The sequence below is a fragment of the Camelus dromedarius genome, chromosome 28 (genome assembly GCF_036321535.1).
Source record: "Camelus dromedarius isolate mCamDro1 chromosome 28, mCamDro1.pat, whole genome shotgun sequence".
Classification (NCBI taxonomy): Eukaryota; Metazoa; Chordata; class Mammalia; order Artiodactyla; family Camelidae; genus Camelus; species Camelus dromedarius.
The window spans coordinates 6,418,476-6,445,852 of record NC_087463.1 but is presented as its reverse complement, the minus strand read 5'-3'; the positions used below and the strand labels follow the sequence as shown (position 1 = coordinate 6,445,852).

Sequence of the window (27,377 nt, the reverse complement as noted above, 5' to 3'; positions counted from 1 at the left end):
GCGCAAGGTTGCAGAACTGGACCTGCCATCTGTCCCCACCTTCAGGAAACCTCAGACCAGGCCCCCTTTTCCACTGGACTCAAGGGAACATCAGACTCAGCCCAGTCCCACAGCATCGTGGGGGCAGGGAACAGTGGCCCTGCCTGCCCACGCTGAGCACAGGACCCCCTCCTTCTCAGCCCCACCACCCCAATAGAGAAAGGACAATTGTCTGCCAGTCTTCAGAGCCCTGGGCCGCTCATCCAGTGGTTAGGATGTGCTGTGACTATCCTGCAACCAGCGGCTGACTCCCCTGCAGGTATCTGTCTGGAAACACACAGGACAGTGCCTGAGAGCACAAGAAAACAGAGGGCAGGGGATGGCCAGACCCCGCCTGCCACCTGCCCCTGTGTGGACTGTGCGCTTAGAAAGGCCTTTACTTATTGAAAGGGTTGAAAAGAAATCAAAACAAGAGTAATATTTCATGACACAGGAAAGTTATGTGAAGTTCAAATGTTTATGTCCATAAATAGTTTCCCTGGATGGCAGCTGGGCACTTTGCTTACACGGTGTTTACACAGTACTGTGTACGGCTGCTTTGGTCCTGAGCATTGACAACAGACACCAAGCGGCCCCCCAGGCCTAGAATACTGATTGTCTGGTACTTACAGAAAAAATGTTGCTGACCCCTGGCCAAGAGCATGGGAACCCATGAGCTACTCTGGAAATAGCCCTGTATCTGGAGACAGGAGACCTGGCTTTGAGCCCTGCTGGCATCATTTAGCAGCTGTGTGTCCTCGGCCAAGCCACCTTGCTCTCTGAGCCTCAGTTTCCTCCTCTGTCAAGGAGAACGATGGCAGTACCGGCCCTGCCTGCCTCACGAGGTGGTTGCCATGTGCAATGTTGTCACGTTGCCCGGATCAGATGTCCTCAGGGACGTGCAAGCATCCCGTGAGCTGCAAGGCCTGCGTGGAGGTTTAGTGCTATTTGCCCGAGAAGATGGCCAGCCCTGGCCTCTGCTTTCCACCTTTCTTCTCGTCTGCCTTCTCCCTTGGCCTCTGGGGCAGGGGTTTTTACTTGCCCTTGCCCGCTCCCTTGGGCTGAACCACCCCCTGTGACCGGAACAGCGAGCATGCATTTGTTGAAGCTCTGATCACAGGAAATTGGAGGGCTCTCTCTCTTGTGACCACTGGAGAGGAAGGCTGGCTGTACTGCGCTGCTCGTTGGCCACCTGGGAGGGAAGGGAACCCTGCCTTCATTCAGCCTCATTCTTCCATCAATATACACACTTCATCACGACCTAGGACAGGCCCTGGGCCCTAGACCTTGTTTGGAAAATGGCAAATCAGATACAGTGGGGTTCTGCTTGGAGAGGAAGTTTGGGGGCAAAGCAGAGAAAACAGTAATAAAATAAGCCTCATTGTCCTTGGGGTCTTTTAAAAAGTGGGTTACAAGGCAGTTCTAGGCCCTCCTCCGTGTGATCAAAGGTCTTCTGAGACAGGGGACCCTGCTCTCCACCTGGCCAACTGCATGGGGACCAGGGCCCCATCTTGCTGCTGAAAGTGCCACGGAGTTTGGAAGACAGTCCAGCCTTGTTCCAGAATCGACTTCCTCTGGGATTCCGTTCACCTGGCTTCCTGATCTCTGGGCAGGGGCCCCTTGTCACCTCACCTGGAAAGGCCTGGAAGCTCCGTCTGGCCTCTCGGTCCCTGACCCTTGGCTTGTGTCCCACGCTGCCTCCCTTTGGCCCTGCTGCTCTGCTTCTCTGGACTTTTCTGGGACGGGGCTTAGGTGTGTCCCCGAAGCCCCGCGTGGGCTCCTGCTTCCCAGGTGCGGTCTGCAGGCGCCTCGGGTACCTCCCCGTCCTCTGCAATGCTTCCTGGTGCTCCGGGCCCCTCTCTACAGTCTGCAAGGCTGCCTTTCCTGGTCAAATGTCACGGAATCACAGGTCCAAGTCACCCCTAGTGTTGTCAAGTTTCCGCTCCCCTGCCGTTTTCTCCACAGCATCCCTGACAGATGGCGCTGCACCGTGTGCTCGGCACAGCGTGGCTGCCTCGATGCGGCTGCGGATGGGAAACTCACTTCCCCCAAGGGCATCCCAGGCCTTTGTGGGACGGTCCTTGATACTAGAAAATGTTTCTTTTGGGGAGCCAAAACTTCCCTCTTTATAATTCACTCCGCTGATTCAAATTCTGCCTTCTGGAATGATTCAGACTGCCTGCTACTCCTTCCACAGACCCCCCCCCCCCAGCCCCCTCATCCTTTCTGCTGCTTCACTCTGCCCAGTCCCCTCTGGGGTCCCGTCGCCCCCCTGACTGCCTGATGCTCAGCAGCAGCCTTCACAGCCTCTCCCGGTCTACATGCTCCCCTGGTATTGCCTGCCAAGGGCATCCAGACCCCCTGCCGAGGGGTCCTACCTCTGTGTGAAGTGAGCCCCGGACTGGACCTGAGAAAGGACTTGAACCCAAATGAGTGGTTCTCACAGACCAGCCCGAGATGGGAAGAAGCAGCCCCTGGTGGGGGCCTCTGCCACTCCGAGGATGACCGAGAGCAGAGCTGCTGGCTGAGCCGTGCGACGCAGGGCCTCTGGGAGGGAACATGGAAATCTGCCTTGTCGACAGCCTCCCCAGGGAGCCTGGATGTGGCCCGAGTTTCAGCCCAGGGTTTGCCGGGCTCTGGCCTCTTGTAAAGGCCCTGGTTCTGGGTCCTGTCTTAGAGGTGTCTTTGTGGTGAAGTAAGAGGGGGTGGGAATCTGAGAATGACTGTTCTTCTGGAGCGTTCAGCTGGGGGCGAAGATGGGAGGGTCTTCCCTCCCCCTGGGGATCCCCCTGCACGGGTTTCACCAAGTGAAAATGGAGGACATTTGTCCCTCTCGGCTCAAGGTTCTCAGCAGGTCAAAGGTCAGCCTTCAGGGCCATGCGGGCAGGTGTCCTCTGTGGGTCCCCTGCAGGATTCTGCACTGTCTCATCTCTAGAGGGCAGCCCCGGACTGCTGGTCACGACTCGAGATGGGAAGGGATGAAATCAGTTTTTCTTTTTCATCTCCCCACCTCACACCTCAGTCCTTGGCTTTAAGTAACTTCCAGGGACTTTGCGCTTCAGGAAATTCAATTAGCTTTTCAACATACTCAGTGGGACTTTAATTTGGGCCCAGCACTGGGCTGGGGGATGTGGTGGAGACTATATGAGAGAAGGAAGTCCTTTTCCCAGGTCGATTTTAAGTTCTTAAGGAACTTAGGAGTCTCCCCTGCAGGAAGCAGCACACTGCACAAGGGGTAGATGGTGAAACTTGGGAATCATTGACACAGACAAGGTGGCAGAGCCAAGAAGCTCAGAGCTGAACGAGCCCCGGGGGCTGGGACCTCAGGGGAGGCTCCAGGGAGGATGTGGGAACAGAGGCTGGGACTTGGGCCTCAGTTAAAACAGCTCTAATTTTTACAGCTTCACATACTGGGCATAAGACATCTGAAAAAGAAAAATGCTAGTACACGAGAAATAGAAAGCCATTGCAAGAAGAGGAAAGGGAAGAGAAAGCTGTCTCAGCCCTTGGAATTGTTGGCACCCAAAGGAACTCTCCAGGAATCTCTGCTTTGCTCCACTTATCAAGCCCAGCCTTTTGCTCCCACGCTGAGGCAGGCTCTGGGTGGGGAGACCTGGGTGGGGATCATCATGTTGTCAGGTTTGCATTGAGCCCCTTCCCTCCTTGAGGCCATGGCCAAGGCTGAGGCAGTTTGGGGTTACAGAGAATAGAATTCTGTTCAATAAATGGAGCAAAGACACAGGAAGCAGGTACAGGTCTGTAAACGAAGCAACGCCGGAACATGTGTTTGCTGTCTATCATTGGCTCCTCTGGTCACTGCATTGGCTACTGCCTTGACAATTTACATATAAATTTGATTTTAATTTGCATAATCAATTTTCCCCAATGAATTTTTGTACTCTGATGCAGGGTAGAGAACAGATTGGAGAAGACAGAGTAGAGGCAGGGGGCCCAGCTGGAGTCATTTCAGTATCCAGGGGAGATGCACTGGTGGGTTGGTTCGGCTCGGGGTGGCACCTTGCATTTGGGTTGATTCATGCATCCCAAGGCAACACGTTGGTAGATGGAAACAAAAGTCCCTGCTACTCCTGATTAGCGCTATGCGTGCAGTTCGGCAATGAACACTTGGAACCAATGTCAGGCGACTTGTTTCTTGCTCAGTTATTGACGGTAATGGTGATAGTACATGCATTGCTGGAGGGAAGCGTGAATAGTGTGGGAGCCACTCTGGGGCCTCTGCTCTTCCCTCCTCAGGACGCTGATGAGCTGAGGCTTTCTCTGCCTTCATTTCCAGGTAACAAGTATGAAGTCAAGGTGTACACTGGCGACGTCCTTGGTGCGGGGACTGATGCTGACGTCTGCATCAATATCTTTGGCGAGTATGGAGACACAGGTAATGGATCTGAAATCCTTTCTTCACAAGCCATGTGCAGAACTGATTTTTTTTGTACATATATATTTTTATTGAAGTATAGTCAGTTTACAGTGTTGTGTCAATTTCTGGTGTACAGCATAATGCTTCGGTCATACATGAACATACATGTATTCATTTTCATATTCTTTTTCACCATAAGTGACTACAAGATCTTGAATATAGTTCCCTGTGCTATGCAGTATGAACTTTGTTTTAATCTATTTTATATATATTAGTATCTGCAAATCTTGAACTCCCAATTTATCCTTTCCCATCCTCTTCCCCCACTGGTAACCGTAAGTTTGCTTTCTATGTATGCGAGTGTGTTTCTGTTTTGTAAATAAGTTAGTCTTTTTTTTTAGATTCCACATATAAGTGATCTCATATGGCATTTTTCTTTCTCTTTCTGGCTTACTTCACTTAGAATGACGATCTCCAGCTCCATCCATGTTGCTGCAAATGGTGTTACTTTATTCTATTTTACGGCTGAGTGGTATTCCATTGTATAAATATACTACAGCTTCTTTACCCAATCATTGTCGATGAACATTTAGGTTGTTTCCATGTGTTGGCTATTGTAAATAATACTGCTATGAACATTGGGGTGCATGTATCTTTTTAAATTAAAGTTCCCTCTGGATATATGCCCAGGAGTGGGATTGCTGGATCATATGGTAAGTCTGTTTTTAGTCTTTTGAGGAATCTCTATACTGTTTTCCATAATGGCTGCACCAAACTACATTCCCACCAAAGGTGTAGGAGGGTTCCCTTTTCTCCACAGCCTCTCCAGCTCTTATCATTTGTGAGAACTGATTCTTAAGTGGACTGTTCCTCACCCTCCTGGCAGAGGAAGGCAACTCCAGTCTCCTCTAGGCTCTTCTGTTGAACACCTCTTTTCTTCTTGTGATGTGATTTGCCATGCATGGCCCTCCCCAGGCAGCATGGTACCCATCTTGTCAAATTTATGTGTGTGATGTGTTTTCAGAATAAGTTGTGATTGGTTTGGGGTTGATTTAAAATTGTTCTTTCTCCTAGAACAGACCCAATCTCCACATCTCCAGGGAGCTCATTTTCACTTACTCTATCTCCCTAACCTCCATGCCTATCTTGAATTATATTTTGAGATGTGACTGGCCATGGCCAGATTCAATGCAGTGGTTTGGAGCAGACAAGACTGGGGCCAGGGAATAACTTAGGCTTGGCTTCATAGGTGGAGCATAAACTAGGGGCACAGACACGGCTGCAGGTGCTGGAAAGCAGTTCAGGCCAACAAAACTGAGACAAGTGGCTCTCTCCTGCTTCTGCTAATTGAAGAGAATAGTATCAGAGTCAGAAAAGCTATAGAGACATGAATTTTGGACACAATATATTAAGTAATTAAAAATGCATTGCTGGGATTAAAAGGAAAAAAAAGAGAACTCTCCAGTGTCAGGAATGAAGACAGAACTCAGGACCAAAGTATTAGTTATGAATTGATGCTGTGGATCTTGAAAGAAGGGAGCTTTCATGTTCAACAGTCCACAGGATGGATTTCCATACACTTTTGGGGTCAGAAAATGAGATCTTGGCACTGTATGAGGCAAGATATACAAACAATATTAGAACCACATATAAAGCCAAGATACCTAAAGGTTCAGTGAGAAAAAATAGGCTAGGAAAACAACTGCTCATCAGTACAGTAAACTTACCTTTGTAAGAACCCTAGATTAAAAACACAATTGCTGAAAAATGGATACTTTCGTCTTGCACACATGTAGGCTTGAGGTCTGATTTTACACTCCCCCCAGGTACAGAAAATTGGTTCCATGCCAGTACCCTTTGGTGCTTGAAAGAAACATTTGCAAGACTTTATGGGATTCCCACAGATAAAGCACTAGAGATGAGTTCACTTTCCAAAACCACAGAACACTCAAGGACGCAATCCACCATGACTAAACACCAGTAGACGCAACAAGCAATAAGATTAAGTCCTCCAGAATTTCATCTGAAGAGCAAGGCTGTAACTTAGGTATGTTTAAACTGACTATAAACATGAAAGGAACAATTGAGGAAAAGAACAAGGCACTGTGAAAAATATAGCAAACAGAAATACAGGAAATGAAAACACAGTTACTAAATATAAACACGTAATGGATGAGTTAAACAACACAATTAGAAACCGTTGAATAGAGAATTAGTGAACTGTAAGAGAAATATAAACAATATAGGGAGATGTAGCAGAGACATAAAGGGTTGGAAAATATCAATGAGGGGTCATGAGACATGCAGAAGGGAGTAAGTTCTGGCATGTTGAACAGGAGTTTCAGGAACAGAATATATAGAATAGGTGAGAAGAAGCATTTGAAGAGATGCTGGCTGATCACATTTTTCAGAATTAAGCAAAGATATGAATCTTCAGATTTAAGTAGCAGAAATATTGAACAGGATAAATAATAACTGATTGACATCTAGACACATTGTGATGGAGCCAAAGGCCAACAGAAAGCTCTTAAAAGTAACCAGATTGGGTGGATTATCTTCTGCAAAAACAATAATTAAATTGATAACAAATTCCCATCAGCAACCTATAGAGGATATAAGTTCATGGAATAATATCTTCAATCTTCTGAGCAATGATATACATCAACCTAGAATTCTGTAGGTTATCATTCAGAGTGAAGCCAAAATGAATGAATTTCCATGTAAACAAAGAGAAATAGGTCTTACTACTCACAGACATATGCTTAAATAACCATTGAAGGATATACTTTAAAAAAAAGGAAATTGTACCCAGGAGAAAGGAGTGAGATGCAGGAAACAAAGGTAAGCCCCCCAAATGATAATTCTGTAACAAGTTTAAGCAAGCATTGACTATACAAAACAGTACTGATAATGATTATTATCAAGACATGAGAAAATGTGGACCCAAAACACTAATCTGTGAGAAAGAAAGGAGATAATGAGAGTTAGAACATAATAAAGTTCTTGGCTCTAGCCCATTGCTCATTCCTAGGAGAGTAGAGATATTGATTAACTTTAGACTTTAATAAGTCAAGCATGCATATTGAAATTGTAACAGTAATCACCCCGAAAGAGAAATGTATAATTTCTAAACCAGTAGAGGGAATTAAAGGGGAATAAAGACTCAATCAATTCAATAGAAGTCAGGAAATGAGGAAAGAAAAAGCATGGCTAATAGCAAAAAATAAATGTATGAATAATACAATAAATAGAAATAAACTAAACTCATCAGCTAAAGAATAGCCTCATATTAAATTAAAAGAAATAAAATATAACTTAAATATATGATACAGAAAGGCTGAGAGTAAATAAGATGGAATAAAGTATATCAGAAACATGTCAAAAACAGGAAAGAAGCTGGTATAGCTATATAAATATCCATCAAGTTAAACTTTAAAACAAAACACTTCATCAGAAATAAATATTCTTATCATGTGATCCAGCAATCCCACTCCTGCATATATCTGGAGGGAATTCTAATTCAAAAGGTACGTGCACCCCAATGTTCACAGCAGTACTAGTTACAATAGCTAAGGCATGGAAACAACCTAAATGTCCATCGACAGATGACTGGATAAAGAAGATGTGGTATATTTATACAATGGAGTACTACTCAGCCATAAAAAGAATAAAATAATGCCATTTGCAGCAACATGAATGGACCTGGAGATTGTCATTCTAAGTGAAATAAGACAGAGAGAGAAAGAAAAATACTATATGATATCACTCATATGTGAAATCTAAAAAAAAAAAAAATGAGGACACAAATGAACTTATTTATAAAACAGAAACAGATTCTCAGACAAAGAACACAAACTTATGGTTACTGGGGCAAAGGAGTGGGAAGGGATAAATTGGGAGTTTGAGATTTGCAGATACTAACTATAATATATAAAATAGATATACAACAAGTTTCTTCTGTATAGCACAGGGAACTCTATTCAATATTTTGTAGTAACCTATAATAGAAAAGAATATGAAAACAAATGTATATGTGTGTATATGTATGACTGAAACATTATGCTGTACACCAGAAATTGACACAACATTGTAAACTGACTATACCTCAATTAAAAAACTTTTTAAAAATTAAAAAAAGAAATAAGTATATTAGACAATGACAAAAAGAGCAATTAACCTGGAAGATATAATAATTCTGAACTTGTATAGATTGAACAACATATTTTCAAAATATGTGAAGCAGAAATTAACAAAATTCTTGGAGAAACTTGACAAGTACATAATCACAGTGGAAGATTTTAATACAGTACTCTCAATAACTGATAAGTCAAATGGATAAAAATTTAGTATTTAGGTGCAGATTTTAACAACACAGTTAATAACCTTGATCTAATGTAGATTCCTGCATCCAACTGGTAGAGAATACGCATTCTTTTCAAGCACGTAATCACCTCATACTAAACCACAAAACAAGTCTTAAACAAATGCAAATGAATTGATATCACAGAGACAACATTCTTTGATAAGTCAGTAAAATTAGAATCCAATCTCTGACCCCTCTTAGAAACAAACTTTAATTTTCATAAAAACTAATGATCATCTGTAAAATCCAAGAGAATTTAAAAATTATTAGAACTAATGAGAAAGTTTTAATAAAGGAGCTGGATACAAGATTAATATACAAATATCAATAAAAACAGCAAGCAAACATTTAATCTAAAATATATGATTTACAACAGCAATTATAAGGTGTTTAAGAAAAAAATCTAACAAAAGAGCATTTTGGAAAAAATAAAAATTTTTACTTAAGGACATACAAATATACCCAAATAAATGGAAAGATATATCATGCTCAAGGATGAAAAAAGACGTAATTGATTAAGATGCTCAAATTCCTCAGGTTATTCTATAAATGCAACACAATGTCAGTCAAATTCCCAAAAGGCAACACCCCAAAGCTTAAGCTATTAAAATTCACATCTGCAAAGGGCTAAGTATTGCCAAGTATTGCCACTTCTGAATAACAGAAATAATATTGACAATATTAATAATATGAGGATATTTACCTTGCCAGATATTAAGACAGTCAGATCTCTAAAAATTAAAACAGTGTGATATGAAAGAAGGATAAACAAATGAAGCAACAGAATAAAGAGTCTAGAAGCACACAGAGCGTGGCATTGTAAATCAGAGGGAAAAGGATGAAATATTCAGTTGCTGGTATTTAAGCAATTGTCTAACCATATGAGAAAAGATAAAAGTAGATCTTTTTACCTTTTGCCATACACAAAAATAAGTTCCAGATGGTCGAGAGATTTAAATGTGAAAAAGCAAACTATGAAATTTTTAGGAGAAACTTTTAAGCGAGTGTCTTTTTCAAAATCTCGATTTAGGATGAAGTTTCTTGAACAATTCACTAAAACCACCAACAATAAAGGGAAATTTTGATGAAATCCATGAAAACAAGAAAACTGTCTGAGAAAAGACATCAGAGATTAAAGAAAGACAATAGAAAAACATAGTAAAGTATATGAACAGAAAAATTATGGAAGAGCAAGTCCTCGATGGCCAATATATATTTGAACCAATCTCTCAAAATATATGTACATATATGAACATCTTCCAAATAATCTTTCAACATTTTCAAATAATCAAGGGAATGCAAATTAAAACCATAATGAGACACCATTGTACACACACTGAAAGAAAAAAATTTAAATCTATGTGTTAGTAATGATTGTGGGGACTGGGAACCTGCAGACACTGCTGGTGGTAGTTGACAACCATTTTGGAAGGCAGGTTTGCAGCATCTAATTCATTCAAGATGAACACAGTTCAGGAGTCAGCAACTCTGTAGGTGCCTATTGGTTCAGTTCTTACAAATGTGGGGCAGAAGGAAGGTACAAAATAGTTCATTTCAGTGCTATTGACAAGCACAGTCAACCAGAAACAGCCTGGATGTCCATCAGCAAAAAAATGCATACCTAATAGTGTTTTCTTCATTCAGTGACTATTGTACAGCTGTTGGATCAATTCTGTTACTAGCATCTACAAAATAATCTCAAAAGCATGATATTAACTGAAAAAAAAGTAAGTTGCACAGGGTGTGTGATGATAGTGATAAGATGGTTGTAACAGCAGCAACAGTGAAGACCCCAGCCGTGAACACAGCCCCTCACCACGCTCCAGGCGCTGCCCCGAGGGCTTTGCGCACATTCGTTCAGTTAATCCTCATAACAGCCCCTAGGAGGCGATGCTCTCATCACCCCCATTGCACAGGTAAGGAACCTGAGACAGAGCATGTGCACTATGATGTTGTTTATGTAAAATTCTAAAACATGCAAAAATAGTATATTTTCTTTATGGATACATACATATGCAAAGAAATTCTCAGGAACTACGGATACCAATTGACAATAGTGTTTCTTTTGGGGAGAGAGTAGCAGGGGAAGGGATGGACCTAAGACTTTCGACCTACCTGTTGGGTTTCATTTCCGTTAAAAAAAAAGAAGGGCCAAATATGCCACACTGGTGAGCGATGTCGAGGGTAGGGGAGTGTATATGTGTGGGTGGGGAGGGCTATGTGCAAACTCTCTGTATTTTATACTCAATTCTGCTGTGAACCTGAAACTGCTCTAAAAAAATAAAGTCTATTTAAAAAGAGAGAGAGAGAAGGGCCTAAGCAAATTATACAAAATGTTGCTGTTGTACCTCCTACATCCAGGTGGTGGGTACGTGGACAGCTAATATGATTTTCCATGTTTGAATTGTGGCCATTTGACATTTAGAAAAATTTAAAGACTCAAATTTTAGAAAAGACAGGACAGCATAAACAAAAAGCTAATGCTTAGGTGGGACTGTAAGGGCTAATATGACCGGTGGATGTTGGAACATCGTAACAGAAAACTGCAAAGTGGAAGGAACAAGTTAGATCAGGTCCTAGCTATGTGCTTAACATCTGTGTGACTCTTGGCAAGTTGTTAAAATTCTCCAAGTCTCAGTTTCTTCATCTGCGAAACAATTACAATCGCTTCCTCTTGGATTGTGGCGAGGAGTAAATGAGGGGACAAAAAGGATGCTAAACACCCCGTAACATCTCATGATGGTTTTTTTTTTTTAACAAATAAGAACTGTTTTAATGAGTCACATGTCACTTAATGAGTTTTTTTTTAATTTTCCATGGCAAAAAGGATTAGCAGCAATACGTGTTTTGATCATCCATGAGACACTACATATGATCATATTTTGTCTATTTTTTTTTTTTCCTGATGACTGTTCCCATCACTGTTTTCCAGAAAAGGAGTCAGGCCCAAGGAAGCCTGTTGGCTGATTGATGTCAGGGTCCCAGCCAACCATCCCTGGAACAACGACCATGGGTGTGCTCCTAGTTCAGGACAAGCAACTGGCAGAGCAAGGCAGGGCCTCAAGTTCAGGGATGGAGGGGCAAATCCGTTTACTAGGGTGGGGACTCTGGGGTAAGGCAGAAATCAGAAGCCCAGTCATGGATCTTAGGCACAAGCCACACGCAAGGCAAGCCTCAGCCTTGACTGCAGGCTAGAGGGATTTAAGGAGCCTGTAGATCTTGGGGTGAAGCTACCCTTCTTGACTTTTTTAAAATTAGTAAAACTGGAGCTGTTTTAGGTTCACAGCAAAATGGCATGGAAGTACAGAGAGTGCCCACATACGGCCTGTCCCCACCCACACAGCCTCCACTGGTGTTGACTTTGAGACCAACCTTCAGCAGGTTGCCCATGAAAGTTTGGAGCTGGTTCTCTCACCTCCTCTGGTCTCCTTTGTAACCTTCTCGTGGGTCTGTGCATACAGGCGAGCGTCGGCTGGAGAACGAAAAGGACAACTTTGAAAAGGGAGCTGAAGACAAGTTCCTACTGGACGCCCCAGATCTGGGGCAGCTCATGAAGATCAATATTGGCCACAACAACAAGGGCGGGTCTCCAGGTTGGTTCCTGTCCAAGGTGGGTTCAGCTGCCTGTCTGTGGTCCCTGTGGCCCGGGAGGGGGAAATCTAATTCCTCTAACTTCCCTTTTTAGATCTGTCTGCCTCCACTCTTCTACCTAAGCCCGCTGGCCAACCACGCTGCCCTCCTCCCAGCCTTCAAGGCTTTGCCTACGTTATCACCTTCCAAGAAAGCTCACCACTCTCATCTGCACCCAGTGAGGGTCTGATCTTCCTAAGACTCTACCACGAAGCATCCCCTGACTCTGGCCACCAGAACCTCCCCCTCCCACGAATGTTTATAACCCAGCCTGCTTGTAGCATTCATGTCACCCTAATCATAAGCTTTCTCCTGACTTATCTTGGGCTGTTGCTTTGTACCTCAAATTTCTACACCATGGGTCCTTGTAATTTCACCTGCCTGGGACAAATTAAGAATGAAGAAGAAAGGGGGAGGGTATAGCTCAAGTGATATAGAGTGCGTGTAAATCTTGTTCCATTACCATCTGAAATTTGATATCGACGCCAACTTTATTTTTCTTCCTGGACAACTTATTTTGTGGGTTTCTTTTCCAGACAGGATGCTTGTAGGATTTTTTTCTTTTTATTTGTAATTCAAAAGTCTTGCCAGATAATGTCTAGGTGTAGGGTCTTTGTTAATTCATCTATCTCCCCTCTCCTTCCACCCCTTCCCTCCCCTTCTCTCTCTTCTCCACCCCATCCCTTCTCCACCCCATCCCTTTCTTTCCTTCCTTCCTTCTTAACTTCTCTGAAACATGATGAGTCTTTTCTCTGATGCATAGGATATTTGTTACTTATTTATTTATAGCTCAGAAAAGAGGTCTCCTATTATATACTGAATTCTTGCTTGGATGGCTTTGTTCTGGTCTCGTCTTCAGGAACACCAACTGTCCATTTATTGGATCTCCATTCTGTTTTCCAAAGCTCTCAGCTTGTCTTTTATTCCTTTCGTCTCTATTTTTTCCGCATTCCACAAGAACTTGTAAAATTCCCTCACCTCATGATTGATTTGCTTTTCCATATCATCAGTTCCATTTCCTTCTCCTCTGAACGAGAATTTTAATTCTGAATGTTTCTTTTAAATATTTTTTTCTTCTTACAAAAGTAATACATACTCACTGTAAAAAATTTAAGAAATACAAATAAGCAAGAATAAGATAATCTGAACCACCAGGGTTTCACTACCCGAAGATAACAGTGTTCATGTTTTGATACGTATCTTCCAGGCATTTTTCTGTGAATTAATATACATATATCATTTAAAAATAATGGGATCATAATAAATACAATGTCTTACAAACTGCTTTGTTTCCAGTTTCAAATATAATATGCATATTTCCCCAAGCTATTTAAATAGAATGACACTGATATTTCACAATGCAATTTTTCATGACTATAATAGTATTGTGTTTCATTGCTCAGATATAGTATGAATTATCAAACCAAGTCCCCTTTGTTGAACATTTCAATTTTTTCCCCTTAAAATGATTGACACTGTAAATAGCGCTGTGACAAACATTCTTGTCTCTTATCTTTACGCACATCTATGATTATTTCCTACAATGAATTCCTAGGAGCTGGTTATAGGGCGTGCAGAGCTGTAAGACCTTTGATATGTTTGCTGCTCTAGACTTTTGTTTTTCTTGATACCTAGTAATCTAGTTCTCTTTTCATATCATCTTACTGCCTTTTCACTGCAGCCCCTTCTATGCTTAAAGATGTTTACTGCTATTTCACAAAGACTGTATCTTCTTGTATTCTGTTTAGCATAGCAGTTTCTTAACTCTTTCTCTGTATCCTTTATTCAGAGTTCTCTTCTGCTTCTTTAGAATGATGCTTCCTTCCTCTTCTTTTCCTCTCCTTATTGTTTGCTAGTCAGACACTTTTTCAAACCTGAAGGCCAAGCTGGCTACTCTCAATGTGAGATTGCTTCTTCTCTTTGGACCAGTATTTTGCATAAGGTGAGTTCAGGGCCTGGTAGGCAGGTCCCTGCCGGTCCCCCCAGTGCCAAGGTAGGTATCCCTCCAAAGGTTCATTGGCTTCTGGAGAATCCCTAACAGCCTGTTCCTTTAACTAAATCAAAGTCAAACCAAAATGCTCCCTGGGGATAAGACATAAAAATAATGACAGCATTTTGCAGGGCAGCGCACCTGGGTTTACTAGATATATTCCCAGGGGAAGAATTATAATGAGAAAGGAGGAAGGAGGGTTTTAGGTCCCAGGCAGGGTGGGCACAAGCTGAAAGCAGAGGAGAGGGGGAACCTAGGGCCATCTCGCGCCACTTTGGGACGACACCATGCACACGAGCCCCAGCCTCCTGCCTCCCTGTGGCTGGGCCTCCGTGTGCCCCTCCTCCACTCACTCTGATTGATCTGCTGGCCCTCAGCTCCCCGGAGGCACCAACTGAAGGGGCTGTTAAATTGGCTGCATGTCCAGATTTGCCACTTGGACCGCAAGAGCTCCCATTCTCCACGTTGCTGGGCTGGCTGCCTTGGATGTCACGTGACAACTGCTCCTTCCATGTTTACGTGTGAGGGCTTGGTGGGATAAATCTAAAAGCTAGTGTAATTAGTTCCTTCATGGGTCATCTCCCTCTTTCCTTAGTCAATTGCCATGTATGTTCCTCAGCCCCAGCTGGTGGTGCTCGGGGAGACCGACACCTCTGACACCCCATTCTTCACCCTCTCAGCGGGGCTGGCATGCTCCCTCTTCCAGGCTTTCACATGGCTTGGATCCTCATGTCTGGTGAGCCCAAGAATTGTGATGGACTCAGATGATCAGTTCAGGTCACTGACCACGTCAGAGGGGCAACAGCCACAAGATGGAACATAACGCTGCCAGTGGGCCTCACCCTTGGTCCATCTGCTTCAGTAGACAGACTCGCCCACGGCCCCGCAGCCCCTCAGTGGCAGGACGGGCACCTGCCCCAGGTCCCCTGGACTCTGAGTCAGCATTCTCTCCACTGTGCCATGTGTTAGAAAGTCCAGAATCGGATGGGTCACCTATTGCGTGCTGGGGGAGTGTAAGTTCCACCAGCACCACTGGCTTTGACAGGAGAGGAGACGGAGGCTGGTGGAGCTGATTTCAGGGACCTCAGGAAGCCCACCATGGCCTCAGGTCACCAATTACCCTCAACGTCCAGCAAACACTCACTGAGTGGCTGTCACACCGTAGGCCCCGCACTGCACCCGCAGCTGTTACAGTGACTGTGGCTCTGCTTCCAAAAGAGATGAGACAGGTTCCTAAGTAGTTACTGTGACCTTATACTGCAAAACTGTTTTTAAAATTTTATTTTATTGGGTTATAGTCAGTTTACAATGTTGTGAAACTTCAGGAAAAGTCCAGTTTTCAATGAATGACCATTCTGTCCTAGGGGGTCCCAAAGTTGATTGAACCAGGGCTGTCAGTTTGAAAATCAGAAAACAGAATCACCCCAACTTGAGTGCAAAGCAGGATGAGTGTTGTATGAGGCACAAACAGACATTGTTGTGGGGACCCGTGCCTGTGGGCATCGGAGGGTGCTTCAGGGAGGGTCCGTTGGAGCTGGATTGTGAAGACGGGGAGGGTTTTGCTGGGGGTGGGGCAGGGAGGAGAACTCCTTTGGGCAAAAGGACTGACAGATGAGGGGCAGCTGGAAGGTGGCGCAGGGACGCTGAATAACTCTGGGCCAGGGCACAGGACTCAGAGAACTGAGAAGTAATGTTAGGGCGTTGGGTGAGGGCGGGGCCATCACAGGTCCTGGTCAGAAAAAGCCATCAAAGGTCTTTACTGAATGAGGCAGCCGGAGGCAGTGATGAGGGAGTGGATGTGTGGGCGGGCTCAGAGGAGAGGGATGAAGTGTGGAGGAAGGAGCTAGAGCCTTAAGGGTGTCACCATTCAAATGCTGTCATTTACAGTCGTTTCTATTTGTGGCATGCCACCTATCAATTGACACAGTATTTCAATGTGATGAGTGAGACACAGAGCGTGTGGGGAAGGACAGCCCTGTGACAGGAGGAGGAGACCACCCTCCCTTCTTTCTGAGCTTCAGTCCCCCCATAGAACACTCCCTCATTCTTCCATGAGCCCAGGTCTTCCCTGCTGACCCCTGGGTGCTGAGATTTCAAAGTGGATTCCTAAGCTCCAGTCTTTCCCGTCTTTTTTCCCCGTATCAAAACTTACCCATCCCTTTCCTGTGATCTAAGAACTCTAAAGGTAAACCACAGTTCAGCAGTGGTTTCTGGAATGTGGTGATGGCTGCTTATGTGTCAAGGGCCACCTTTACTGGATAACATATATACATTTTTCTTTCATCTTTTAGTTTCTTGTTAATTGAAGTACAGTCAGTTACAATGTGTCAATTTCTGATATACAGCACAGTGTCCCAGTCATGCATACACATACATATATTCTGTTTCATATTCATTTTCATTAAAGGTTATTACAAGATATTGAAGATAGTTTCCTACGCTGTATAGAAGAAACTCTTAAAATCTATTTTTATATGTAGTGGCTCATATAAGCATTTTTAAAAGGAAGACTGGAAACAGGGATTTGTCTTACGTTCACTTCCTGCCCCATGGCTGGTTCAGAGAAGGATCACTGTGGACCACTCAGATTGTCTGCATTTCTGGCATCTCGGCACATTAGGCGGGAGGGAGGAGGCCCTTCAACCTCTCTCCAAGCTGCCCTATGTGTGTGGGGTTCATTTCTTCTGCGCAGAACGGGCCTCTGCTTCAATCAGGTTACGTAAAGTTGGTGGAAGTGATTCCCATACCAAGGCAGGAGCGCTGCCGTGAGTCAGAGTTGACATTCTACATTGATCTACAATGTATTGACTCCAAGACCAACTCCATGTGTTCACACAGACATGTTTGCCCCGCGCGGGAGGAGATGCCAGATCGTTTGGGTGTGTCTGTGAACCATCTGGAAAGAACAGGAAAGAAAGAACCCCTGCTCTTGTCAACTTCATCTTTTCCTCCTCTTCTTCCGGGGTGGTTTGTCCTCCCTGGCTTTTTGTAGCAGGTGGTCTCACCTCGTAACTGTGCTGCAGAGCAGAGCAGAGCAGCTCCACCGTGGACAGGCTCCCTTCTCGCCTTCTCACCTCCCAAGGGCTCACGACCCCTGGTTTCCCAGCCTGTGGGCTTGTCTGCAGGTGGAGAGCATTCCTCGGGGAGACAATGGCTCTTGCTTTTCATTAGGTTATTACTTCTGTCTGTCTGTCTGTCTCTCCCCCACACACTCCAGGTGTGTGCTTCTGTCATTCAAGGTGAAGGTAAAAAACCATTGCTGAGATGTCTTGAATTCTTCAAAGGAACAGTATGAAAAACCAGGGGTGTCTGGGCAACTGTGAACAGAAGTGGGAAAGCTGCTTGCTCTCCCCCGAGGGGCCCTTAGTAATGTCCCAAGCACCAGGACCCACATCAGCAGAGGCCAGGATGCTCTTGGGAGCGCCCTCCGCCCCGCCCCCGGCACAGTCTTTCTGTGCTGGGTGCTGGCATCACTCGCGCCGCCTCTCATGTCTCAGCTCCTTCGCTACCAGGTGTGTCCCAAAATGTCCTACCCTCCGGGAGCCAGCTTCCCCCAGCCTCATCCTGCAGACCTTGGGACCAAGAGATGTCATAAATAATGGTTTACATACTTCAGTATACATCCAGAAAAGTTCCAGAACTATTTCATGGACCTGTATGCTTTCTACACTAGCGTTTAAGTTTTGGCCTTTCTTTGTGATTTGGCATTTCGGAAAGTCTAATTTTTAAAGTCTTAGTTGTTACTCAAATACTCATTCGCATGTCGTCTCTTTCCTTGGCAGTTCATCTGTGCTGGCTAGCTTTGTCCTCTAGAGAGATTTAATGGTAACACATTTTATTTTTCAGATTAGCTAAATTTCTCAAGCCAGGAGTTTCCATCAGACGCCAGGCCAGGAGAAGGCCCTTTATGGAAGCCATCTCTCTGTGAACTGTGAGGGTGGTTGTCTTTTGCTCTCGGAGTCATGGCTGGCACACCAGTCTGCGAACATTTAAAGACAGAAATGGTGAATCTGTGTATTTAGGTTTATTGGGAGATGTGACAGCTTATCTAATAGATTAAGTCCTTTCTTTCTTCACCTTGCTTTCCCGACGCTGTGAGTGTCAGAGTAAAGAGGTGTAGCCCAGATCCTTGTCAGCGGCTCCCTGATCTCCCCCACCCCACCTGGGAGATGAAAGCCACAGAGACATGTGCAGACAGATAAGTTGGCAGAGGATGAACTGCCTTCCGTGACAGAGTGCCCTCTGGACGGTGCCACAGTGGCTTCCAGGCACTCAGCTCTGAAAGAACAAGAGACTCGATCATATCAGCAAGCCCTAGAGGGTGACTCACACCAACCAAACTTACAAGGGGCTGATTTATAAACCAGAGCCTGAATGCTGATTTATCTGGGGAGAGAAGCCTGGTGGGATGGCTGGTCCTGTTCACTGGCTCAGACCACTGGCCCCTCCCTGGTGAGTGGTGTCCTCAGGAGGCCAGCTCTGAGTCCAGAAGTTTCCTCAATGAGCGCTGGGTTACAGAACAAGGTGAGATGCCTTCAGGCAGGCCAGGGTGTGCCTTGTTTCCACACTGCAGACACTTTGGTCTTAGGAAGTGAGTCTTTCACTGGGAATCAGAGTCCCCCTCTGTCAGGCAGCCCTGGGCACACCTGGGCAGATTTTTTTTCTTTTCAACTCCCTCTTTCTGTTGCCAGTTGCTTCTGCCCTCCAGTTATGGCTGGAGGAGTCGGTCTGGTTATTGACGATCCCACTTAGAGTGAGTTTTCAGTGGGTGTTCCTGGGACATTTGGGGAGGGCCCCCAGGCTCCTTGGTGAGCTCTAGAACACACCTCCCCAGCCTCGCTCACATGTCAGTCCCCCACGGCAGCTTCAGAGATGCCCAGCTCCCCAGCCTCACTGTCAGGGGCTGACATTTTCCGACCTGATCGCCCGGTCCCGGGATTCTGTGTGCCAGATTCAGGGCCTGTAGTGCCCTTGGCATGGGCTCTGCTTCTCAGCAAGGTCGGAATCCCAGCCTTCACCAGGTGAGGAGGATGATGATCTTGGTGCCGTCTGCAAACCCAGGCTGCCCGTTCCGGCGTCCCAGGCTCACAGGGCACACCCTGCCAAGTTTCTTGCATTTAGTTTTTTGTTTTTAATGATCTGCCACAGAGTAGGGGAACAAAGGCTCAGTAATTCAGGAAGGAGGTGATTGTCGTCACCCCTGTGACTCTCAGTGCTTAGCAAGGTTTCTGACAACAGGTGTGTTCTTGTAATAAGCTTTCCTTGGGCCACTAAGACGCTGAGAGCATACCCTTAGCTTACACTCAAGTGATGGAGGAATAGGATGCGGTCATCAGGTGTGCCTTCAATGACATTTAATCTTCTTTCCTTCTCTTCTCCTTCCCAGATTGTCATTGAAGATATTGGGAACAAAAGAAAGTATGATTTCCCTCTTAACCGCTGGCTGGCCTTGGATGAAGATGATGGCAAAATCCAGAGGGACATCTTAGTGGGCGGAGCTGAGACCACAGGTAGACCTGAAGGAAGGGGACCCCCTGTGGGCTAATATTTCACTTTCTGCCTGAGGGTTGGTGTTCTCATCTGCGGGTCTGGAGGCCTGCAATCAACTGGGAACCAGCCGTGTCTTCAGACAACATTTCTCCTGTCCCTGAAAGTGTTCTGTCCCCCCTGGGCTGGAGTCTGGGCCTCTGCTGATGCCAAAGGAGATGCAGAGGTGCCCCTGAGCAGACACTAACTTCCCAGGGCAAGGAAAGTTATCTGTAGGGTGGGGCTAGGATGTGAACTCCTGACCCACGTGGACATTTATAAGGATGTCGATTCACTCTTAACTCTTCTTACTGCTGAGTGCTTACTTTATGCCAGGCTCCCTCTAGGCCACTGACCCGCTTCACCTCCTCTCATCTTCACAACAACCCTAGAAGGTGGGGCAGGTTATTGTTTCCATTTCACAGGTGAGGAAACTGAGTCACAAGCTCAGAGACCTGTGCAAGGTCACACAGCTGATCCAAGATTTAGTCTGCCTCTGACATCTCTCTCCTGTGTGAATTCCATGGAAACCCTGAAACTCCCAGCATAGCATGGTATGTTCCAGAAAATTGATGTCCATGAATGGGCACCGCTGAGAGCGTGCTCCGCCGCAGAACCTCCCATGGCTCCCCACTGCCTGGAGAAGGAGCCCATGATCGGGGGCATAAGATAAAAATGGCTCCACGATGGAGCCCCAGTTGGCCATTTCAGCAGCATCTTATTTATTTGTTTGTTTGTTTATGACTGGGGATTGAACCCAGGACCTTGTGCGTGCAAGCATGTGCTCTACCACTGAGCTGTACCCTCCCCCCAGCAGCATCTTTCAACACCTTCTCCCACCACTTCCACCCACCCTCCAGCTCCCTCCCCTCATCTGCATGCCTTCTGCTCTGTCTGTACTTACTTTTGCCCCCTCCGCTCTCCTCCCACCTCATCCGCACACCTCCCCTCTCCTCTCCCCTTAGCCGCTAGCCTCACTCTTTCTTTTCCCTTCTCTTTGCAACTTGCCTCCCCTCAGCCTGTACTGCCATTCCTCTTCTTTTTGTTTCTTAAATCCCTTCTTCCAGTCATTTCCTCTAAACCGTCCCCCATCACTGCCACACTCCAGACAGGACAGTCTCTCCCTTCTTTTGCTCCAGACATTTAGGGCAGGACTTGATTGCTATTTATTGCTCAGGAAGCTGAATTCTCCTCCGCTCCAGCACTCTTCAGCCTTGGCTTTGTGTGCCCTGGGCCCGGTCTGACCATCGTGGGTGTGTCACAAGTCATCTGTAACTAGAGTTTGCAAATGGTTTTCGTAGAAACATACACTAGAGTGGGTTTCATGCGCTCCCTTCAACTATGTTACTATTACTTGCTTCCGGCGATAGAGGAGGAGGAGGAGGAGGAACCAGACGGTCCGAAACTACGGCCATGTCATGTGTGAGAGTACCGTCTGTCCACGTGTTGTGGAAAAATAAAGCTGGAGACCCACTCTGTTAGGGCAGGGGCTGTTTCTTTTTTCCTTCACATCCTCCCAAGGCCTGACATACAGTAAGCACTCAGTAAATGTTTGTTAAACAAAGGAAGGTGCAAATGTCTGAACGAATGATGCATCCGTGTAGTTGCATGCGTTCTATTCCGAAGACATTGGGGATTTTTATTTCTCTGGAGTCAGGGGATGAGGGCAGGGGCAGGGGCAGGATGAAAGGGAGGCGGGGGAAATTAACAAGGATTAAAGTACCACTTGCCTTAGACTCCAGGACAGAGTGAAAAAAAAAAAGGGCCAGACCTTAGCAGAATTTCCTGTAGTTTCCTGTTCAAATGTTTGTCTTTAATGTTTTCCTTTACTGTGTCTCATCTCAGAGTTTGAGCTCCCCTCGCTGGCTCTACCCCAGAACTCCTTGTCCTCTGACTGACCAGAACCCCAAATGGCCCAACCCACAGCATTCTATTCCTCCCTCGACTTTTTGTCATCCCGGGTAAAGAAGGACTCTGTGCCGTCTGATACGAGTGAGGTTTTTAACCTATGAGTGAAAGAGCAAGCTAAATGAATCAGAGCCCAGAACATAAACCCCTGTTAGTCGAGTTGACTATTATAATTAAATGAGACATAATAGAACTCATCCAGCAGCTACTAATAATATGCACCTGGTAATTAGCATTAATAACAAGTACTATTCTTAGAGTCAACCCAAGCCCTTCCTTCTCTTTGGGAGTTTCCTGTAATTGGGGCTGGCAGCTTCCTGTTAACCTGTAGTTCCTTCCTAGACTCAGACACACTGCCACACAAAGTCAAAAAGATAAAGTGAACTGGAGAGGGGCACTGGCTGTCATCTGGGGCAGGAGGACTTGGGGGAATGAGGATGTATGGAAGAGGGGGGTGCCTAGGGCGGTGTAGCCAGGTAGGGGAGAAGGTGGGTAGGACATTGTAATCAGCTTGCATTGAAGCCTCTGCTTCCCTTTTCCCCTGTTGTTTCCACACCAGCCATCTCTTATATTGTAACCATCTTCACCGGGGATGTCCAGGGGGCTGGGACCAAGTCCAAAATCTACCTGGTCATGTACGGGGCCAGAGGGAATAAGAACAGCGGGAAGATCTTCCTGGAGGGCGGAGTGTTTGACCGTGGCCGCACAGACATCTTCCACATCGAGCTGGCTGCCCTGCTCAGCCCCCTGGGCAGGGTCTCCATCGGACACGGCAACGTGGGCGTCAACAGAGGCTGGTACTGTGAGAAGGTAAGGGAGGCTGCGGAGGCCGCTTCCCTGATTCCACCCCTCTCTCCTTTAACTTGCAAATGCAAACTCTAATCTGAATCTTACTTCCTGCTTCCTTTGGACCAGTTACAGAGCACATGGGAAGTCCCTTTCATGGGGCCTTTTGGATGGCTACATGCCTGTCTATCTGGTCTTACTGATGGTCAGGAATGGGGGCTGTTCTGTACATGCAACCAGCAGCCAAACACAGGGTAGCTTATCCAGAGGGACTCGGTTGCGGGTTATAGACTATCTTGATTCCTGGTGTGGTGTTCCACTCGAGCTTATAAATCTCTCAGTCGACAAATATTTTTAAATATATGTTTGTATTGTGAAAAAATAAAATAAAAGATAAAATAAAATATCAGGACCAGGATAAAAATATGTATGTATGTGGAATACTTATGCTTTAAACAACGCACATAATAAAAGGAAAATACAGAGAAGGATAAAAAGCAAACATCAATTTTGTCTATCACTCAACTTAAGAAACAGAACATTTCCAAGGCTTTTGAAACTCCTCTGTGTCCTTCCACAATCATGCATGGATTATAATCTCATTACGTCCTTCCCAAAGACCATACACTATTACGAATTTTGTCCACGTGTATATTGTTTGTAACTAGCCATTTTCTCTCAACGTTATGCTCTGGAGATGGTCCGAATTGGTAACAGAAGCTGTGGATGTTCCATTTTCCATCCACGCCATTGCCTGCATCAGTTACACCTTACTTGTCCATTCTGTCGCTGGACATTTGGGGGATGTTTCTTTCTTTCTTTCTTTTTTTTTTTTTTTTTTGCTGTTATAAACAATGCTGCCATGAAATTCCTGTATATGCATCTTTGTATAAAGGTGCAGGCGCTTCTCAGAATGGAAGTTCCAGCTCATGGGGTAAGGTAATCTTCAGCCTTGCAGAATAATTATACTTCTGGAGTTTTCCAGTCTGTTTTCCAGAGTAGTTGCACCATTTTATTCCCCTGTCAGCCTGTGTGTGAGAGACATTCTGTTCCGTACATCCTTGTCAGCACCAGATATTGCCTGAATTTTAAATCATCACCAATTGTAAAGTGATCTTATTGTGGTTTTAATTTTTATTTTCATGATTGCTAGTGAAGTTGAGCATCTCTTGGCTGTTTTATTGGCCATTCATGTTTCCTTTTTGTAAAATGCCTGTTCATGTCTTTTGTTGATTTTTCTATTGACTAATCTACTGCTGGATTTATTTTTAGGGGTCCTTACTGAATCTGGATATTAATCCTTTGTTGATAGGATGTGTTCAAATATCTTCTCATAGCTTGTTGACAATATTCTTTGAGGGAGAGAAAATTTAATTTGAAAGCAATCTGTCTGATCTTTTCCTTTATGGTTAATGTGTTTTGTATCACTGAAAGAAATTTTACTTCCCTTAAAGCTATATGGACATTTTCCTATATCCTCTTCCAAAATTTATAAAGTTTGGTTTTCCCATTTATATATTTACATCTTAAATTACCAGAAAATTGATTTCTGTATGAGGTGGGGATTCAGTTTTATTTTTTCTGTGTAGATATCCAAATGTCCCAGCAGCATTTATTGAAGGGCTTTTAAAACTTGCGTCAAGTTGAGAATCACCTGGAATTTCTTTTCAAAAATAGATTCCTAGGCTCCAGCCCAAACGTACTGAGTCAGAATTTCCGGGTAATCTGGATATTTACAAATGCTTTAGATAATTCTTATCATTAAGGAAGCCTGGGAAGCACCGATTTACTAAATAGTAATTCTTTCCCCACTGTTCTGAAAAGGCCACTGTCATACATCAAATTCCCAAAATGTATAATTTGCCTCTGAGCTTTCTAGTCGGTTCCATTTACTGATTTAGTAACGTACTAATGCGTAACTCACTGTCTTCATTTTGTACCATTTTTACTGAGTCTTGCTATCTGCTAGGGCAAAGTTGTCCACTTTAATCTTCTCCCTCAGGGATAGGTTACCCTATTCATGCCCCTTTAACTTCTATAGAAATTTCTTGCCAAGTTTACGTTTTAGATACTCTAATGGGTATGTAGTGGAGTTTAATTATGGGTATAATCTACAAGCCTCTAATGAGCAATTTTTATGTTGAACAACTTTTATAATATGCTTATTGGCCCTTCGTATATCTTCTTTTGTGAGGTATCTTTTGCTTATTTAAAATTTTTGTCTTCTATTATTGAATTATAAGAGTTCTTTATATATGCTTGATACAAGTTCTATGTCAGATACATCTAAATTATAGATATTAATGACCTTTTCTGTGATTGACCTTTTTCCTATAAGACAAATATAAGGGATAAATTTAGTATTCTAGTTAATTTGGTTCGATCTGAGATTTTACGATGTGCATGAAGAAATATGGTGTTCAAAGAGGGTGTGTGTGTACAGAAAAATGCTTGAGATTTGGGCTAGTAGATTGGAGCATGGATGATACCTACTTGGGAAGATTTCTTAAAGGAGGTATTTCTTGATCTCAGATTTAAAGAGACAGGCAGTGGGAAGAAAAGTGCCATTCCTTGAGGGTGCTAAGGCAGACGACCCTAAAGGTGGGGCTGAGGACGCTGTTGAATGTTGCAAGGATGTCCCAGCCATGGGACCTGCTGCAGGAGACACGATCTGCTCCCGCAGGTGGTGATTCTGTGCCCCTTCACTGGCATCCAGCAGACCTTCCCTTGCAGCAACTGGCTGGATGAGAAGAAGGTGGATGGGCTGATCGAGAGGCAGCTGTACGAGATGGTGTCTCTCAGGAAGAAGCGGCTAAAAAGTAGGTTGAGGGGCCCAGAGCCAGCCGAGGCCAGGATGTCAAACCCATGGGCATTCCTGCTTCTCAGTTCTGCTCTGGAAGGGAAGGGAAGGGGTCCCCAGGAAGCTCATTTCTCTGAAGTACAGGTCACACAGAGTTACATACTTGGCACCAAGGCTGATACTCCAACGGCCCCAAATTGGATTAGCTGCTGTGATGGGCTGGGTGTTAAACTGAACGGCTGAACACAGTGCACTCATGATATACTGGACATAGGGTGGGTGGAGTCAACTCTTTCTCCTATTTAAAACATACTAATAGACCCTCACCTTTATTAAAAGGAATGTTAAGACATCCTCTTCCAAATAGCAAGGAATCCTTGGATTCCCAAATTTGGTACTTGTTATAATGGGGTTCTGAGGATGGGACACACTTGTGTATAACCTGCATTTCAGTCCTGATCATCTTTGATTTGCTCTTCTTTCTCACTGGTAGCATGAAAAACTCTTTACTTTTTGAAGTTAATGGTGCAACTTGACCTGTCTCTGCAGAATTCCCGTGGTCCCTGTGGGTCTGGACAACCGACTTGAAGAAAGCTGGTACCAACTCTCCTATCTTCATCCAGATTTATGGGCAGAAGGGGCGGACAGATGAGATTCTCCTGAATCCCAACAACAAGTGGTTCAAACCCGGCATAATTGAGAAATTTAGGGTAGGAGGGAAGTGTGATGATGGGAGGGGAGGAGGAAGGGGTGTAAGAAGCGTTTATCATGGGATTCTGGTTTTCTAAGCCAAGTTTGGATCAAGGCTGAAGACAAAAAGGTGAAACAGAGACCCCAGGCCCTGGCAGGGAGTGCCACGTTTAATCTACAGGCAATTTATCAATGGGGTGCGGTTTAGATCTGGCCCTTTGCTTGAATCAAACAGTCCAGAACCGAGCCCAGGGAGAGCAGCAAGTATGGGATGGTTTTGGACCTCCGGGAGCCCGGTGCCTTGGGGAATCATTGTGGAACAGAGAACCTGAGCACAGTCAGTGCCAAACTGGCCAATCTGGACTGAGTTAGAGACTGGCGAGCAAATTTAACAGAAAGTATATAATTTAGCACATTTTAAAAGAAATTCAGCTTTAAATTTTCAGTATGTATGTAAGTAGAGCAGGCTTGTTTTGCCAACAGAAGTTCTGCTCTGACCTTTAGGTAAGAATAATTTGTGATTTGCAGCTCTCTTCTCAGAGCACCCTGTCGGCCTGTCTATTACACATCCTCAGTTCATTGCTTTTTATGTATTTGTCTTCCCGGCTAGACTTTGAACCCCTAGGGAAAGGGCACGACTGCTGTATTGATCTTTTTGTCTGTTTCAGTGCCCGGCGGAGTCCTGGGGCCGTGGGCCTGTGCCAATTTGCAGGGCTGCCATATGGATTTTGTAACGGAAAGTTTATGGCTTGGAAGATTTTCTTTAGTCTGGATCCTACTGTGGGTCAGTTATTTTTGGTCAGCTTTGCCAGCCCAGACTGAACCCTAGCTCTTCATGGCTGTCTCGCCCTCATGTGCCACTGGTTACAAGGGGCAATCGAAGACAGGGCATATGAGGGTGGTTGGAAGCAAACCCACCCTTGATGCTGAAGAAGCAGCCCAAAGTGGGTGCCCTCCTGGCAAAGGGTCAGCTCTGAGGATAAACACGTTTCACTTGGTTCTGTCCACTCAAGCCTTGTTATTTCTCACCATAGATTGAGCTCCCAGATCTCGGCAGGTTTTATAAGATTCGGGCATGGCATGACAAAAGGAGTCCTGGTTCTGGATGGCATTTAGAAAGGGTGAGATGTACCGTCTTGAGGCTGGGAGGTGGTTGGGAGAGGAACTAGAATGGTCCTTTTCTAATGTAAAGTTTGCCTTTATCTGTTGGGAGTATTAGTGGGGAAGGGTTACGGTGAGACCTGAATTTGGACACAGGACACAGGGGCTTCATGCTGGGGCAGGACTTCCC

General features: G+C 44.9%; 1 protein-coding gene across 1 annotated transcript in view; it reads left to right on the top strand.

Annotated features, from left to right (window-relative positions):
- The window catches only part of LOXHD1 (lipoxygenase homology PLAT domains 1), a 152,179-nt gene that overhangs the window by 31,157 nt on the left and 93,645 nt on the right, over positions 1 to 27,377 (top strand). The window contains exons 5-11 of the mRNA XM_064480296.1: positions 4,313 to 4,411; positions 12,218 to 12,366; positions 19,763 to 19,886; positions 22,370 to 22,620; positions 25,280 to 25,415; positions 25,946 to 26,106; positions 27,121 to 27,207. Coding sequence (XP_064336366.1) covers positions 4,313 to 4,411; positions 12,218 to 12,366; positions 19,763 to 19,886; positions 22,370 to 22,620; positions 25,280 to 25,415; positions 25,946 to 26,106; positions 27,121 to 27,207 — 1,007 coding nt within the window. The remainder of the gene's footprint in view (positions 1 to 4,312; positions 4,412 to 12,217; positions 12,367 to 19,762; positions 19,887 to 22,369; positions 22,621 to 25,279; positions 25,416 to 25,945; positions 26,107 to 27,120; positions 27,208 to 27,377) is intronic.